The sequence below is a fragment of the Myotis nattereri genome (genome assembly GCF_964212035.1).
Source record: "Myotis nattereri genome assembly, chromosome: 16".
Classification (NCBI taxonomy): domain Eukaryota; kingdom Metazoa; phylum Chordata; class Mammalia; order Chiroptera; family Vespertilionidae; genus Myotis; species Myotis nattereri.
The window spans coordinates 20,557,929-20,575,840 of NC_138091.1; the positions used below are offsets into that span (position 1 = coordinate 20,557,929).

Consider the following 17,912-nt stretch of genomic DNA (forward strand, 5'->3'; position numbering starts at 1 on the left):
GTTTTTACTTTAGCCATCCTAGATGGTGTGAATTGGTATCTTGTGGGTTGTTGTTGTTGTTTTTGTACTTCCCTAATGATTAGTGATGGTGAGCCTATTTTCATATGCTAATTGTCCGTTTGTTTATCTTCTTTGGAGGAATGTCTATTGAAGAAGTCCTTTGCCCATTTTAAAATTGGGTTATCTTTTGTTGAGTTTGTAAGAGTGTTTTTGGTATTGTAGATACTAGACCTGTATCAGATACATGATCTGCAAATATTTCCTCCCGTTCTATGGATTATCTTTTCACTTTCTTCATTGGTATCATTTGAAGCACAAAATTTTAAGTTTTGGTGAAGTCCAATTTTGTGTTTTTCCTTTAGTTGCTTATGCTTTTGATATCTGAGAAACTGTTGCCTAACCCAAGGCTACAAAGATTTACCACTATGTTTTCACCTAACAGTGTTATAATTTTAATTCTTATATTTTTAGGCCTATGATTAATTTTGAGTTAATTTTTGTATTTAATGTGTAGGGGCTATATATATATATATATATATAAAACATTGATTTCAAAGAGGAAGGGAGAGGGAGAGAGAGATAGAAACATCAATGATGAGAGATAATCATTGATCCACTGCCTCCTACACGCCCCCAACTGGGATGGAGCCCCGCAATGCAACATGGGCATGTACCCTTGACCAGAATCGAAACTGGGACCCTTCAGTCTGCAGGCCGATGTTCTATCCATTGAGCCAAACCGGCTAAGATCCAATATTCATTCTTTTGTACATGGATATTCATTTGTTCCAGCACCATTTGTTGAAAAGACTATTCTGTCCCCTTTGAATGGTCTTGACACCTTTGAAAATCATTTGACCATGGGTGTAATACTTTTTTTGTTAATCCTCACCTGAGGATATTTTTTCCATTGATTTTTAGAGAATGGGAAGGAGGGAGAGAGGGGAGGAGGGAGGTAGATGGAGAGAGTAGGAGGGGGAGAGAGAGAGAAGCATTGATGTGAAAGAGACACACAGATTGCTTACCTCCCACAGCACCCCAACCAGGGCAGGGATCGCACAAACTTGCAACCCAGGTACGTGCCCTTGACTGGGAATCAAACCCATGACCCATCAGTGCATGGGCCAGTGCTCTAACCACTGAACAACATTGGCCAGGGCTTATACTTTTTATATATTGTTTGCTAGTATTTTGTTGAAAATTTTTTACATCTCTACTTATACAATATATCAATATATTGATCTGTAATTGCTTTTTTATATATATCTTTGGCATCAGGGTAATATAGGCCTCTTAGAATAAGTAGGGAAGATTTCCCTCCTCTTCTATTTTTGTAAGAGTTTGAGAAGGATTGCCATTAATTTTTTTTTTTAAAACATTCAGTAGAGTTTATCAGTGAAAATGTCTGGTGCTGGGCTTTTCTTTGTGGGAAGTTTTTATTACTAACTCAATCTCTTCATTATAGGACTAGTCAGAGTTTCTATTTACTTTTTTTTTTTGGATGTTTGTTGATCTGTATTTGTTTTTTGTTTTTTTAAATATATTTTATTGATTTTTACAGAGAGGAAGGGAGAGAGATAGAGAGTTAGAAACATCGATGAGAGAGAAACATCGATCAGCTGCCTCCTGCACATCTCCCACTGGGGATGTGCCCGCAACCCAGGTACATGCCCTTGACTGGAATCGAACCTGGGACCTTTCAGTCCGCAGGCCGACGCTCTATCCACTGAGCCAAACCGGTTTTGGCAAAGACTTATATTTTTGATATTTATTTTATATATTTAAATGCCATTTAACAAAGAAAAATCAACCAAAAAAATGAGTTCGCCTGTCAGAGGTGTCATAGGTTCGCCATCACTGCCCTAAGCCCTTGTTCCTATATGGACCATACATTAAGCCACCAATCAGCGCACGCCGAGTACACTAAGCCCCCATTCCTTCCCTCAAAAGGCATGCTCACCTCTGCACGTGCTGCTGTTCTCCCATTGCGAGACAGCCCGGCAGGTCTCTTTCCCTTAATAAAGCCTATAATCCTGGTTTTTGGCTCCCGACTGGTCTCTCACCATGGAGCTTATATATATGTTGGGGGAGACAACAAAAAATAAAGAATTCCAATATACAGTATGTTAGAGAGTGAATTGAATAAGAAGAAAAATAAAGCAAGGAAGGAAGTTAGGAAGTGTGTGTGTGTGTGTGTGTGTGTGTGTGTGTTGACATTTTAGAATAATCAGGAAAGATCTCACTGAGGAGACATTTGAATAAAGACCAGAAGGAAGTAAGGAGGGAAGACATTTGTCTATTTGGGGGAAAAACGGTATGGACAGAGGAGAGAGAAAGTGCAAAGGTTCTGAGGCAAGATCAAATCTGACATGTCCAGTGAATATTGAGGAGGTCAATTTGGCTAATGCAGAGTCAGATCAGTAGGATCTTTACAAAGCTTTTCAACATTCTTAACTGAAAATATGATACAGAAAATGTCCTGATTAATTTTTTAAAAAAAATATTTTTATTGATTTCAGAGAGGAAGGGAGAGGGAGAGAAAGAAACATCAATAATGAGAATCATTCATTGATCAGCTGCCTCTTGCACGCCCTCTACTGGAGGTCGAGCAGGCAACCTGGGCATGTGCTCTTGACCTGAATCAATCTGGGACCCTTCAGTCCGCAGGCTGACACTGTATCCACTGAGTCAAACAAACTAAGGCTAAATTAATTTTAAAAATCGGAATGTAATAGGAAGCCATTGGAAGGTTTTGACCAGGGAAGTGACATGATGTGAACTACATTTTAAATAATCATTTTGGCTGCTCTACTGAACATACATTATAGGGACGTAAAGTATGGAACAGAGAGACAATTAGACTATTGCAACAATATAGGTAATAAAATTGACTTTACAAGTGTGGTAGCAGTGGAGATAGTGGGAAGTAGTCAGGTTCTGACAAATTGAATGTGGGTACAACGAACGAGAAACAGAAGAGTCAGGATGACTACAAGGTTTTTGGTCTAAGGACCTGGAAGAATGGAATTGTCACTTACTGAGATAGCAAAGGCTATAAAGAGGGTACTTTGGAGGAGAGGGAATTAGAAGCATAGTTTTAGGCATTTAACTTTGCTATGTCTAGTTGAAATCCAAATGGAGATGTCGAATGAGGAGGTGTGTCGATAGGATTCTGGAATCCAGGGCAAACTGGGTTGGAGTTGTAATTTGGGGGTTATCAGTGTATGAAATGCTGAGCTCTTTCATGTCCACTCTCGTTGTGGGAGCAGCCAAAGTCATTTAGTAAAGATTAAATGCCTCTCTGGTGTGAGGCATAATGCACGGGTTTTAGGCTTGGGTGGTTGACAGAAAAGGGTGCCAGTTATTCACAGAGACAAGGAACACAAGAGGCGCAGTACTGGGAGGAGGCGATTGGATCCCAGCCGGACCTGTTGCCTTTGCGGGGTCTGCGGAGGTAGCTCAGGAGGCAGGTCCGGGCTGGAGGCTTGGCCTGTGGTTGGCCAAGGGCAGCCATAGGCGTGGCTGAGAGCCACGGGGAGCGTGAGCCTCTCCGCTGCCGGGAACAGGGATGACACATCTTCCCACACCCACTGTTTTCTGTTTCCCCTTAAAGTGCCCGCTGGCCTCACACAAAAAAACGCCCTAAATCGACGGCTACCAAAAAATACCCTTTATTCCCTCTAGCTTCTCCCTTCTTCCCGGGACTTCGGGTAGAGGGAGGAGATAAAAAAAAAAATCCCACCCTACCCGGGGCGCGCCTGCAGGGAATGACGTCACCGAAGAGGCGGGATATCCGGCGCCCCGCCCCCCGGTAGCCGGGCTCCGGGGGCCTGGACCCTGAGCCCAGAGCTGCGCGGGTCCCGCCCCGGGGCGCTCCCTTCCCGGTGGGTCCCCTAGGCCAGCTGGAGCAGGCCGCGCTCGGCCAGCAAACCCTGCGTCCGGTTGTAGACTTCCTCCAGGGTGCGCGCCGCGCGAGCCAACGCGGCCCGCGCCTCCGCCTCTCCGGTCCGCGGACAGGCCAGGTCCAGCAGGCGGACGCGACCCGGGAAGGAGAGGAACGCGAGGCGGGCGGCCTGCCGAACCAGCCAGGGGTGGTGCGGGCCCAGGACGGTGCTGTAGGCGTCGCTGCACTGCTCGCCGGCGCTCGGGCCTCGGTGCGCCCCGGCGGCCACCCGCTGCAGGCAGAGCTGGGACCAGCGTAGCGCCCGGTGCAGCAGGAGCGTCGTCCGTGAGCCCGAGGCCTTGGCCGAGTCCGGGGGGGCCACCCCAGGCCTCTCCAGCAGTCCCGCCCGCCGCTCCCACGCGGCCATGGTCGCCAGCGAGGTGTAGTGCGCGGCCTCCGGGCCGTGCACCCGAGCCTCGAGGGCTGTCACTTTGGTGAAGGCTTCGCTGGTGGCGAAGGTGAAGATGGAGCCGAAGGGAGTTAGGAATCTGTGTGTGTGGTGGTGGGAGGAGAGGGCTGGTTAGAGAGAGGGCGATGGAGGCGGGGAAGGATGGGGGAGGGAGACCACTCACTTGATGAGCTCCCTCCATCCCGCCAGGTACTGCGACAGCTCCACGTCCCCGTCCAGGTTCAGACTCGCGCGGAACGGCCTCACCAAGCGGCCCAGCCTCCCCTCGGGGCCCAGACACCGAGGCTCTTCCCGCTCCGGGGCCTCCAGGGATCCCGACTGTTGCCGGATCTGGGGGAGCAGAACCCCTAGCCTGTTAGGCCTCCTTCGCCACCCTAAGGTCTAGCTGGTGTCCCTCCTGCTGTGCTCTCGGCTTCTGTCGAGGGTGGGGGGACAGGAAGGAGGACCCGCTCTGCTCCTCAGCAGGGAGTCGGTCAGCCTGGCTCCACCTTCCCCCTGTTGAGGGGCCTGCTTGGAGCTCCCGGCCCCAGCCCTGCCCCCAGCATACCTGTGAAGGCGGAGGTCCCCCCGTAATGCAGGGCTGGGCCCCCGATCCGCAGCCCGAGGGGGCGCCTGGAGAGAGACAAGGCGGGGCGGTGAGGACTCGAAGAGGGGCCTTAGTTCCCCAGGACCTGGATTCCTGGGTTCCTGCCAGAGAAGGTGGGGGAAGAGGCCACTCACGTAGGCTCCGAGTACAGAGATAAAAAAGTAGCAGCGCGAAAATGGCAAGAGGAATTGGATGGCGGAGCCAGCGCCTGGAGACCTGTGGAAGCAGCACGACCCCCATGGGCGCTGCTGGGACCACCACCCCTCACCAGCTCCTACCCAGGCCTTATCCCTCCGCCTCCCAGAAGGAAGAGAAGGCCGCAGTGCACTGAAGTGCAAGGGTTAATCATTAATCTAAGGCCCCTTACCCTGTGTCCTTTGCCCCAGAGGGCAGCACCTCAGGGGTGAGAAACCAGATTAAGAGGATTTGGGAAGTTCGGTGGCAATGACACGTCTCTGTATTTCCCTTCCTTATAGGATCAGGTTGTTGGAAGAGGCAGCCTGGGTATCGGGAAGGGAGGCTGGGGTCAGTACCAGCTCCCACACTGAGCAATGATGTGGGTCCTAAGATAACAGACTCTGGGCTTGAGTTCCTTCCAGTGTAAATTGAGGATAATAATAGGTACTTGGCCAGGATTAAATGATAATGTACGTGTAAACACTGTAAATGGAAAAGCTTACCACAATTGCTCCATAAATCTTACCTATAAAGTTCAAGCACAGGGCACCTGGGATCCAGGGAGCACCCGAGTCTAAATTCTCTAGCGTATCCCCACGGGACCTTGTCTTGATCTAGATACATCAACTCCTGATTGTATACTTCAGGCTTGATCCACCATGCCCTCACCAGCTCCTGCCCAGTCCTTGTCCCAACTCCAGGTTGGCTCCTCTATTATTTATCAAACAAATCTTTATTAAGTACTTCCACATGCCAAGCCCTGATTAGGCCTCAAGGAGACAAATAAACTGAGCCTTCATAGAGCTCAAGGTCCATTAGAGACTTAATAATTTGTTTCCCCCACTGGAATGTGAGCTCTGATGAATCTTGTTTTTCTTGGTTGTAACTCTACTTACAGAATTTAGAATATTACCTGGGCCAAAGTACATTATTGCAAAATACGTATTCTATATAATAAAAGCGTAGCGTGCAAATTGTCCCCTCAACAGGGAGTTCGGCCAAGGGGCAGGGCCAGCCAGGGGAAGGGAGGGAGACCCCCCAACTCCGCAGCCACTAGGGACCCTGCCAGTGCATGAATTTCGTGCACTGGGCGTCTAGTATGTTAATAAACAAAGAAATGTGTATTAGGGGTAGGCAAATAAGGGTAGTGCCCCAGATGACAAATTTGCACTTTTTGGGGGCGCGGTTTTGATTTTTGCAAATTAGGAGTCCACCTAGTGGCCATGGAAGGGGTACTTTCAGAGAAAGGATACAGAATGCAAAGAAACAGTATCTCCTGTTCTTAGCCCCCAGTCCATAAACTTCTTAGAATTGTCCCTGTCTCTGTGTATATTTTCTTCTTGGGGTGAGGGAGAATACCCCAGATTCTCAAGGAGTCAGGACCCCAATCTCTACGAAGACTCTTCCTAGCTCCCACAGTTCATGGATTCTTGCCCTGTCTCTCACTCTGATGCTCCCTTGACTCTGGGAGGTCCCTGAGTTTGCTACTGACCAATCCCATCCCATCCTGTGGGATTCAGGAGCCTTCACTTCCATCCCTAGCCTTGGGCTTCCCATTTCCCAAGTGTTGAAGTGTTTCTCAGCTTGGCTGACGTTGACCTTAAGCAAGTTGCTTGCCATTTCTAAGCCCCAGTTCCCTAATCTACATAATAGGAAGGCTAATTCCCACCTCCTAAAATTGTGAGGGTTAAATAGAACACGCCTGCAAGACGCTAACCACATAGCCTGTAGTAAAAGTTCAGGCGATGGTGGTGATTTCAACTTGTCTGCTGCTGATGCCCCTCCTCCTCTGGTGCTGGGAGCATAGCTCTCCCTGAGCAGCAGATCAGGTCTGCAGGGTTCCGGGAGCAGATTAGTTTTTGGTGTCACTTAATCCGAGTGGCCCTTCCGCAATCGGAGCCCTCATGGGACAGAGGTGGTATAAACCTGCTTAAGGGGCCCTGGCTTACAGAGGCTGCAGAATGGAGCCAGTGGGAGCCAAGCTGCTGCTGCTGTGGGCAATGTGCTTCGGGCACACCAGAGCGGTTGGTTCCAGAAGCTACACCCAAGTCATCGAGGTGACCAACGGGGGCCCCTGGGGCGACTGGGCCTGGCCCGAGATGTGTCCTGATGGATTTTTCACCATCGGATTCTCCATCAAGGTGAGGGCTCAGATCTAGGTCTCAAAGGCTTGGCTCAGTGGATAGAACTTTAGCCTGTGGACTTAAGGGTGCAGGTTAGATTCCAAGCAAGGGCACATGCTGGTTGCGAGAGGGGTGTGTAGGAGGCAGCCAATCAATAATTCTCTTTCATCATTTAAAAAATATATATTTATTGATTTCAGAGAGGAAGGAAGAGGTAGAGAGAGATAGAAACATCAATGATGAGAGAGAATCATTGATCGGCTGCCTCCTGCACACCACCCACTGGGGATCAAGCCCGAAACCCAGGCATGTGCCCTTGACCAGAATCGAACCTGGGATCCTTCAGTCCCCAGGCTGACGCTCTATCCACTGAGCCAAACTGGCTAAGGCTCTCTTTCATCATTGATGTTTGTCTCTCTCTCTCCCCCTCCCTCTCTGAAATCAATAAAAATATGTTTTTTTAAATAAAAGATACCAACCAATTCTAGTAATAAAAATTAAAAAGAATGCATTCAACGCTAATTTGTAAAAAAAATAAAATAGTCACTGGTAGTCTGACTCATCTTTCCCCCTCCTCTCGGCGCCAGGTGGAGCCCCCGCAAGGCATTCCTGGAGACGACACGGCAATGAACGGGATTCGGCTGCACTGCTCCCGTGGGCACAAAGTGGAGTCCGAGTCCGGAAGGTGAGGGGCAGGGGCCAATGATCCCCTAGGGTGGGGTATGCGCCTTATCCTGTTACACCACCCCCTCCCAGCCGGCAGGTTACTCCAACGCTGCCACACCTTAGACCTGGGGAGTAGGTTGTAGACCACCCCTGCGCACCGTGCTGGATGTCAGGTGATTAGACCCGACCCTTGAGGCCAAGGAGCCCCTGGCTTGGGAAGTCCCCAGGCCTGGGTCGGGCTGGAGGTGAGTCGGGGGCGCCCCACAGCCATGAGTCTTCCCTTCCCTCGCAGGTGGGGCGCATGGAGCGAGCCGCTGTGGTGTCCCCATGGCAGCTTCCTCGTGGCTTTCTCACTCCGAGTGGAGGCACCCAAGACCCTTGGGGACAACACGGCCGCCAACAACGTGCGCTTCCGCTGCTCCGACGGCAAGGAGCTGGAGGGGCCTGGCCTGGCCTGGGGAGACTTTGGAAGCTGGAGCGAGCCGTGTCCTAAAGGCATATGTGGTTTGCAGACCAAGATCCGGCGGCCTAGAGGCCTCCCTGACGACACCGCGATGAACGACGTGCGTTTTTTCTGCTGCAGCAGCTGATCCCTTTGCGGTGGGCTCCCGGCCCCACCTCCGGCTGTCCCACCTCCCGTATTAAAGCTTCCCCGTCATGGCTTTGGTGTCATTTGTTTCAGGCATAGCAAACTGCATCTCCCTGTCTCCTAGCCTAGCACTGGGCCAGGCTGAAATTCAGGTTTGGCTCAGGAGTCCATGGCAGGCTACCCAAAGTTACGGACCTGTAGTCACTTCCATTTGCATACAAGTGAAGAAAGTCCCTGGCTCTCTGAGGGCGTCTGCATACACATCATGCCCATTAAATGCCCAGGTTATTTATTTTCTGAGCCACCAGTGACCTCAGATTAAGAAACTTCTACCAAATTAGGAGGCGACATGTTACCACACCTTCAGGCTTCATTTTCTAGAGCTTAATTGGTTAACGTGTCTTTTCCATAGTTGTCCCCTCCCCACCCCTCCCCTCTACACAACTCCAAGGGTGGCTTTTCTGTATACTGATTCCCATTTTGGATCTTTGCCCTTGATGTTCTCTCTGCCTGGAATCCCTCAGCACCCAGGTGGTTAGCTCACAAGCAGACTTCAGCTCTAATTTCACTTCCTCAGAGTTTATATCTATCCCATTATCAACGTGTTGTTATTTTTTAATCTTCACCTGAGGATATGTTTTACTGATTTTAGAGAAAGGGTTCCCCGTCCTGAGCATGTGCCAAGGGGGACTTGCAAAGGGCTCATTAGGCCCATGTGGACGTAGCACTCTCGAAGGCAGGTCTGACCTACATGGGGAGAGGCACAGAATGGGGTAGTGAAGGTGAAAATACCGGCTAAGCCTTACTCGGTCTCTTTGAAATGGTAGGGGAGAGGGAGAGAGAGAGAGAGAGTTGGTTACCTGCCTCTAGTATGAGTCCCCACCAGGATTGAGCCTGTAACCTAGGTATGTGCCCTGACCCAGAATCCAAAGAGCAGGCAACCTTTGGGTGTACAGGACTACGTTCCAACCAACTGAGCCACACTGGCCAGGTCTCAACGAGCTTTGTAAAAGTGCTTATCATCAGCTGATCTTTTAAAAACTGCCCATTTTCCACCCTGGAATGTTAAATTGAGAGCTTGTTTGGAGGTTCTAGCAGGGGAGCGCAGCTACTCGTATACCCTTACAGAAGACCGGTCCTTTCCTCTGGGGGGACGCACATGGATTGGTGAGGGAGGAGGGGGACACCCGCCCAGCCAGCCAGATCAGCCGAATCAACCCTGGTGATCAATGAGGTGACAAATGTCGCAGCCAGATCGCCCTCACATCCTGGAATGTTAAGTTGAGAGCCCAGAACTTGTCTGTCTTGTTAACTTCGGTATTTCCGGTGCACACTAATAGCTCAATAACTATTTGCTGCCCTGGCCCTCCTGGCTCAGCTGGTGGGAGCCTGGTGGGTGCACTAAGAGATGGTTCCTTCCCGGTTGGGGCACATACCCAGATTGCAGATGGATCCTGGCTGGGTTGCGTGGGTGAGGCAACCAATCGATGTTCCTCTCTGGCATCCATGTTTCTCTTTCTCTTCCCCTCCCCCTCTCTCAAATCAATGAAAAATGATAAATAAAAAATTTAAACTCAGTCTTAAAAAATAACTATTTGCTAAGAAAATAAGCGGGGTGCAGGAGCCCCACACAGGGGAGCCACAAGCCCCGCCTTGGACACTCCTCACATAGGGCACGATCTGAGATGCGCAAGAGAGCTCAAAACGGTTTATTTCAGGGCGGGGGTGGGTCGGGTGGGCGTCCAGCGGCGAGCAGGGTGGTCAGTGGAGCCTCATTCAGGGGCGCCCTGCGGAAAAGAGACCGTGAGAACGCAGCCAGGGAGCAAGCAGGTTCCCTCCAAAGCTCCTGGGCGCGCGGTCCCACCTTCTTCCTGCAGTCGCCGCAGAGGACACCCATGGCCGCGTTCACCACCTGCACCCCGCACAGCACCAGCTCCAGGCACGAGGCGGCCAGCAGCAGCGAGAAGAGCGTCACGTGCCAGGTGACCACATTAGGCGGCTCCTCGCACAGATCCCACAGGGTGCGGTTGAGCAAGTAAGAGCCTCTGTGGATCCGAAAAGGTCGCGTGAGAGACGGAGGTCGCCGCGGAGGCCCCCTCCCGGTTCCCCGTCCTGAGCACGCGCCACGGGGGGCTTGCAGAGGGCGCCTGAGGCCCACGTGGGGGAAGCGCTCTCGAAGGCAGGTCCGGCCCACGTGGGGAGAGGCACAGAATGGGGTAGTGAGGGCGCGAAAACCGGCTAAGCCTTACTCGGTGTTTTTGAAATGGGAGTCCCAAGAGTTGTCCTTAAAACATATGGGTCCATCTCGGAGCCCGGTCCCGGATACTGAGACGCAATAGATGGCTCCAATCATCCCTAACGCGGAGCAGAAGATCGAGCGCAGCATCTGGACGTGGAGAGGAAGTGAAGGTGAGTCGGCCCCGCCTAGCTCCTACCCCTCCCCCTATACATTTTCCTTCAAACCCCATTGCTAGGAGTTAGGTTAACCCTAAGCGCCAGCGGCTGCAGAGGTTCATGGGGGTTGTAGTCCCCTCTAATCAGGCCCATTGAGGCCTAAGATTGGGAGGGGGTAATGGGGTAGGGGTAGGGGTAGGGGTCGGGCGGGGGAGAGGTGGATCCTGAGACTGCAGAGCAGCTGGTGTTGCTAGGAAGAGGGGGCGTGGCTTTAGGTTGGTTCTTCCGAGACCGAGAACGGTTCAAAGACCGATCCTGGATCCCCTCTGAATTTGGATCTTACCCTGCAGCGATTCCCACAGCAGCCTGCACCGCAACAGCCCTTGCCCCCTGCCCGGACGGCTGCAATTCCCGGACACAGCACCTATGGAACAAAAGTGCGTGTGACAGCCAGTCCCTCCTGATCCTCCAGGCCTTAGCTCATCGGTGCTAACCTCCTCCTGGAACCTGCCTGTGATGTCCTCAGCCCTTTGGACTGTAGGAAGGCCTTATCTGTACTTCTCCCGGAGCACTCTCAGGTTCCATTCTAATTTATCATAATTTATGTGACTACTTATTTCTGTCCAGATTGTAGCCTCCAGGAGGGTAGAGCCTAATAATATAGTCTCAATAAATCTTGAGACATGTTCAGTGCCCAATTGAATGGCAGTTAGGAGGCCTGAGTTTAATGCTAACCCCAATGCACTGCACACTCCAGGAATTGGTTCATCTCTAACCACTGAGAAACACTGGCCAGGGCTCTAGGGTCAGTTTTGACCCTCTGGCTTAGCCTCTCTGGTTAGGTCACTTACTGGGAAGCTCCTGGATCCAGACACCTAGAATTGCCTTTTGGGTTTACCAATTTGGAATGACCTATCTATTTGATATTCTTACTTTTTCAGTCAAAGTGTTTCTTTTGTTATCTGAGTTTCCCTGTCTCTCTATCTACTCATCTTAATGAAAAGAGATGAGTAATTGTAAACACAGGAGGAAACATTGAGTGTATAGCTCTAATCTGCTTACTTTTCTCCATCTCATGGCCTCTGGCCTAGTTCAAGCCACTATCATCTCTCCTGGGCAACTGCAGTGACCTTCATCCCTCCATCTGATCTTTCTGCATCCACTATTGACTTCCCACTCTCCATTCTCCACATAGCTGCACGAGGGATTTTCTTTAAAAGAATAGTTTATTTAAAAATAAAAAAAATAATAGTTTACTGATTTAAAAAAATTTTTTTAGAGAGTGGAGTGTGCAGAAAGGAAAGGGAGAGAGAGAAACATGGATCTGAAAATGCAACATCGATTGGCTGCCTCCTGCATGGCCCCTAGTGGAGATCGAGCCCAAAACCCAGGCATATGCCCTTGATGGGGAAATTGAACCGTCAACCTCCTGATGCACTGGAGGACACCCAACCAATTGAGCCACACCAGCCAGGGCCACAGGGATCTTCTTAAGCCCAATAGGGTATGGAGCAACTAGAACTCTAATACTTTGCTAATGGACATGGACTTAGTATAAGAGCTTCAGAAAACTTCGATAATATCTAGTTGCACTGAATATTTGCACACTTAAGAACCAGCAGTTTTACTTCTAGGTACACAGCCAATAGAAATGCAAACATTTATTCACCTAAAGACATTTTCAGGTATCTTTATGGTAGCCTTATTTGTAATAAAACCAATTTGGAAACTATCCAAATGTCCATCAACAGTCGAATGCTTAAATAAATTGTGGTATATTCACACAATGGAATGCATAAGGAATAATAAACTACAAACACATGCAATAATATGGATGAACCTCACACACATAATGTTGAGCTCAAGAAGCCAGACACCGGTGGCCACACTGTATGAGTCCATTTATATAAAGTGCCAATTAGGCAAAACCAATCTATGGGATAGAAGCCAAGATAGTTGGGACTCTTGTCAGTGACAGGTAGTGTCTGGTGGGAGGCACACCTGGGATTCTGGTAATGACCTGTATTTTGAGTGCTGAGTATGTGGGTATGTTCACTTTGTAAAAATTCACGTTGAGAGGGTATCCTCAGGGATCTCCCCTGAAGCAGGCTGGTTAGATTGTGGGGAGGTTGGGATGGTTTAAGCTAGAGAAGAGCATGATGTGATCCTGAGTGAGGGTGTAGGTCTGGGAGGAGTGTGACATCTCAGGGAGAGTTGAAGTCAGAAGGATGGAGTAGAGTCCAATAGCCATGAATCCATGTGGGATGGGGAGTAGGAACAAAGACCCCAGAGGTTAAGAGGAGATTGGTGGATACAGCAGAAGAGGTGGACCTATGAAAGAGATAAAGGGGAGATGTCTCCCAGAAAATTTTATCAGTCAACTATCCTGAGAAGTGTGGAACTGTGCTGGGTAGGTGTTTTGTCTTCATCCCATGAAGATATTAAACTAGCTTGACATTCCAAAGTTTCTCTAAATGGGGAGGGAGCTGCAGGATGGGAGGTAGGAAGTCCAGGGAATCTGTATCTCCCAGTCTCCCCCTTTTCCTGACCGATTCCAGTCTCCAGGAAGATGTGGGGGCACCTTCTTCATCACCCTGACCTAGGTTTGAGTTTATCCTTAGCTCTGAGCACAGAGGGGGCATTCAGAAATGTGGGGTGAGGCCCTAACTGGCTTGGCTCAGTGGATAGAGCGTCAGCCTGAGGACTGAAGGGTCCCAGGTTCGATTCCGGTCAAGGGCATGTACCTTGGTTGTGGGCACATCCCCAGTAGGGGGTGTGCAGGAGGCAGCTGATCGATGTTTCTCTCTCATCAATGTTTCTAACTCTCTATCCCTCTCCCTTCCTCTCTGTTAAAAAAAAAAATCAATAAAATATATTAAAAAATAGAAAAGAAGGAGAAACCAAGATGGCGGCATAGGTAAACATTGGAGATTGCTGCCTTGCACAACCACTTCAAAAATACAACTAAAAGATGAACGGACATCATCCAGAACCATAGGAAGGCTGGCTGAGTGGAAATTCTACAACTAGAAGGAAAGAGAAAAGCATACCGAGACTCAGAGGAGGTGCGGTGCGGAAGTAAAATACAGAGGTACAGAGGCGCATGCGGAGAGGGTTGGTGGCTGAGGACATGGTTGTCTTTTTCAATTGGGAGGGAGTCTCAAGCTCTGAGCTCCAGTTCTGGGTGAGTCTCTGAGGACCCAGACTCATATGGGAGAAACTGGACTGTCTGGCATCGGTCGGAACTCGAGGGCAGCTTTCTCTCGGCGGTGCTTGCAGTGATTGCCGGGACACTGAGAAGCAGGGCCTCTGAGGGCAGGACTGAGAGCAGCCATAACTGCTCGTTCCCCCCTGTTGATCCCCTGGGACCCTGCCCTGCCCAAGCTATGGAGGCTTTTGCATATGAAAGGCCTGGCCCTTTGCAATCTGATAATTACCTAACAAACTGCAGCTGGCCCCAGGCCCCAGGGCAACTTGCATTGCTTCACAGCTGAGCTCCTGCTGGATAGCTTCAGGCAGAGGCTAGATTAGCACCTCCTTAGAGATCCAGGAGCCAGTGTGCCTGGTGGTCAGAGTGGGACCATCCAGATTGCAGCTCCTCAGATTCATAAAGGACACACCCAGGGGGCAGACTCAGTGAGCACCAAAGCCCCATTGAAGCAAGTCTTGCCCCAGAGGGGTGTCTCCAGCACAGAAGTTCTCCCACTGCAGACACAGCTGATTCTCACAGCCAATTGGCCTGGAGGTCAATCCCTCCCAGTGTTACCTACAACAATCAAGACTTAACTACAACAAGACTGTGCACAAAGCCCACAAGGGGGTGCACCAAGAGTGTCTACCTCAGGTAATTGGGGAGGCTAAGCCACTGGGCCCTATAGGACACCTAGTACAGAAAGCCACTCTATCGACACAGTGAAGCATAAAAAAATGCGGAGACAAAGAAACAGGACACAAATGACAGAAATGGAGGAAAGCAAACTACTGGATATAGAGTTCAAAACCACAATTTTAAGGTTTTTCAAGAATTTTCTAGAAACCGCCGATAAACTTAATGAGACCCTCAAGAAATCTAATCAGACCCTCGAGGTTGTGATAAAGGACCAACTAGAAATTAAACGTACACTGACTGAAATAAAGAATATTATACAGAGTTCCAACAGCAGACTAGAGGATCGCAAGAATCAAGGCAAAGATTTGAAATACAAAGAAGCAGAAAACACCCAACCGGAAAAGCAAAATGAAAAAAGAATCCAAAAATATGAAGATAGTGTAAGGAGCCTCTGGGACAGCTTCAAGTGTACCAATATCCAAATTATAGGGGTGCCAGAAGAAGAGAGAGAGAGCAAGATATTGAAAACCTATTTGAAGAAATAATGACAGAAAACTTCCCCTACCTGGTGAAAGAAATAGACTTACAGGTCCAGGAAGCGCAGAGAACCCCAAACAAAAGGAATCCAAAGAGGACCACACCAAGACACATCATAATTAAAATGCCAAGAGCAAAAGACAAAGAGAGAACCTTAAAAGCAGCAAGAGAAAGAAAGTCAATTACCTACAAGGGAGTACCCATATGACTGTCAGCTGATTTCTCAACAGAAACTTTGCAGGCCAGAAGGGAGTGGCAAGAAATATTCAAAGTGGTGAATGCCAAGAACCTACAACCAAGATTACTTTATCCAGCAAAGCTATCCAGCAAAGCTATCATTCAGAATTGAAGGTCAGATAAAGAGCTTCACAGATAAGAAAAAGCTAAAGGAGTTCATCACCACTAAACCAGTATTATATGAAATGCTAAAAGGTATCCTTTAAGAAGAGGAAGAAGAAGAAAATGGTAAAGATACAAACTATGAACAACAAATACACATCTATCAACAAGTGACTCTAAAAATCAAGTGAATAAATAAACTGATGAACAGAAAAAAATAAAAAAAGAAATTCCCATAAAAAAAAAAAAAAAAGAAATGTGGGCTGAGAGTGAAGAGACATGGAGACTGGGGAAGGTGACACCAAGATGAGAAATAGAATGACTAATCTGTGACACAGCTTCCTGGCTCCAGACTTTATCAAAGCACCCCCCCCCCCAACACACACACCCATTATTATCTTGCCCTGATAACCTCCCACACAACCAGCTGCTCCTTCAGCCTCAGCCCTTGTGGCTGCAAACATCTGCTCAGTGGTGGGATGAGGAGGGGCAGGTAGGACATAGTCCCTTCCCAGAAGGGAAGCTGCTTAGAGCAGTGAGGCTCCCTTCCTTCCTGTTCCCCTCAGACATTCAGCTCAGCGCCTTGGGGCTCCTCCAGCACCTCTCCCCAGTGCCCAGTGTTTGGGACCAGATTCAGAGTGCTCCAGGTCTCACTGTCCCACTGCCACCCCTTCCCAGGCAGCCGCCCTTTTCCCTCTCTCCCTCTCCCTCCTGTTCAGAACCCCTTGCAGTGGTTCTCAACCTTCCCAATGCCGCGACCCTGTAATACAGTTCCTCATGTTGTGGTGACCCCCAACCATAAAATTATTTTCGTTGCTACTTCATAACTGTAATGAATCGTCATGTAAATATCTGATATGCAGGATGTATTTTCATTGTTCGCGACCCACAGGTTGAGAACCGCTGCGAGAGGGACACCCAGCCCCCTGCCTCACTAGCCTTCTCACCATCAGGCCCCCGCCGAAGAAGCCAGCCATTAACCAGACTTGCAAGCTGAGTCTGTTCGTCTTGGTCCAAGTGGTCTCCCCATTAGGCACCAGCAGGAGGGCGTTCGCCACGATGCAGACAAGGGAGAGGGTGATGAGGGAGAGCCCCACGAAGCGGGCACACTGTCCCGTGCACATGGTGAGGTGGCTGGACAGGCTGTGGGTGAAAGTGAGCCCGGAGGCCAGCGGGGAGGAAAACAAGCCTGGAGCAAGGAGCAAAGGTCAGGAAAGAGGTGTGGCAGAAACTAGACAGGCCAGATCAATGATAAGGGGGAGAAGCAGGAGACACAGGCAAAGAGGAGGTAGGGGTGGGGGGTGGGGGGACTGCTGTCCGTGAGGTGAAGGGGAGAGGATGTGGTGGAGACGGTGGGGGAGCTTGACGCAGAGGAAGTTGCCTGGGGTCAGTGTGTTCTTCCTCTTTTCCCTGCACGCACCTCTCCTCAGCCCCTCTGTGGGCTGCTTACCTGCTTTGTGATTTAGTCAAGCCCCTTAATTTATCTAAGCCTTAGTTGCCTTATCTGTGTCGTGGCACTTGGCTCACAGGCTGGCTGTAAGGATTAAATGAGACAGTGGAAGCTGTACTTTTATAAACTAGGATACACCAAGCAGCTGTATGGTGGCCTCATCATTTCCATGAGTCCTGCAGGGAGGTTTCCTTCCGGAAAGAAACTAAGAAGAGAGTCGTGGACATTCGTTGTTCTTCCATTTCTTCTTCTCCTCCATATTTGTTTATCAAGCCCTCTTCCTGCTGGGCTCTCCGTGGAAGCCTGAGTGGTTAGAGCACCTATCCACGGCCTCCGTGTTTGACTCAGCGACGGCCACGTGATCCAAGCCAGTCCCCTTGGGAATTGTTTTCCGTTTTTTCGTTGTTGGCAATCTGAGGTCAAAGAAGTTCTGTTTTTGTTGGGGACCTGAAATTGCTGGTGGCACATTGGGTGTTAGAAAGTGAAGTCAATCCAGAGGAAAGAACATTCAAAGGCTGGAAAGACACTAGGTCTGTTGATTATATCTTCGAGCACGCAGATTCAGCTATGCCTGAGGCCCGATCATCCCTTGGAAAGTTTTGATTATGTGCAGCAGTTTGAATTGTATTTCTGCCAGCTACTACAAAGAGTCTTTAAAAAACACACACGCCATATATATTTTTTTAAATAATTTTTATTGATTTCAGAGAGGAAGGGAGAGAGAGAGAGAGAGAGAGAGAGAGAGAAACATCAGTGATGAGAGAGAATCATTTATTGGCTACCTCCTACACACCTGCAACCCCGGCATAAGCCCTTGACCGGAATCGAACCTGGGACCCCTTAGTCTGCAGGCCAATGCTCTCTTTATCC

The 17,912-nt window shown here is 49.5% G+C and overlaps 3 protein-coding genes across 4 annotated transcripts; 1 reads left to right on the top strand and 2 right to left on the bottom strand.

Annotated features, from left to right (window-relative positions):
* Positions 1–3,893: 3,893 nt before the first annotated feature.
* On the bottom strand, positions 3,894–5,178 carry GLTPD2 (glycolipid transfer protein domain containing 2; the record flags this gene model as incomplete). The annotated part of the gene is made up of 3 exons (XM_081109284.1): positions 3,894–4,431; positions 4,516–4,682; positions 4,900–5,178. 3 exons carry the CDS (start codon positions 5,176–5,178, stop codon positions 3,894–3,896), a joined length of 984 nt encoding a protein of 327 aa, XP_080965410.1.
* VMO1 (vitelline membrane outer layer 1 homolog) lies at positions 4,262–8,564 on the top strand. 2 transcript variants are annotated; one of them, XM_081109282.1, is made up of 5 exons: positions 4,262–4,401; positions 4,542–4,731; positions 7,067–7,256; positions 7,826–7,923; positions 8,197–8,564. In XM_081109282.1, the coding sequence occupies exons 3-5, from the start codon at positions 7,077–7,079 to the stop codon at positions 8,492–8,494; spliced, it is 576 nt and encodes a 191-aa protein (XP_080965408.1). In that variant the 5' UTR covers positions 4,262–4,401; positions 4,542–4,731; positions 7,067–7,076; the 3' UTR covers positions 8,495–8,564. The 2 variants fall into 2 exon arrangements, with proteins under 2 accessions (XP_080965408.1, XP_080965409.1); XM_081109283.1 differs by lacking the exons at positions 4,262–4,401; positions 4,542–4,731 and having other exon boundaries at positions 4,812–7,256.
* A 1,621-nt stretch (positions 8,565–10,185) lies between these two features.
* On the bottom strand, positions 10,186–16,716 carry TM4SF5 (transmembrane 4 L six family member 5; the record flags this gene model as incomplete). The annotated part of the gene is made up of 5 exons (XM_081109747.1): positions 10,186–10,280; positions 10,358–10,538; positions 10,743–10,879; positions 11,231–11,311; positions 16,540–16,716. The coding sequence occupies 5 exons, from the start codon at positions 16,714–16,716 to the stop codon at positions 10,266–10,268; spliced, it is 591 nt and encodes a 196-aa protein (XP_080965873.1). The 3' UTR covers positions 10,186–10,265.
* Positions 16,717–17,912: the final 1,196 nt, after the last annotated feature.

What these genes read in the sequence shown, in the direction of transcription:
- VMO1 (XM_081109282.1), top strand. Translation starts at nt 7,077, where the DNA reads ATGGAGCCAGTGGGAGCCAAGCTGCTGCTGCTGTGGGCAATGTGCTTC. An exon ending in CCATCGGATTCTCCATCAAG is followed by an intron (nt 7,257 to 7,825) that starts GTGAGGGCTCAG and finishes TCTCGGCGCCAG; the next exon opens with GTGGAGCCCCCGCAAGGCAT. An exon ending in GTGGAGTCCGAGTCCGGAAG is followed by an intron (nt 7,924 to 8,196) that starts GTGAGGGGCAGG and finishes CTTCCCTCGCAG; the next exon opens with GTGGGGCGCATGGAGCGAGC.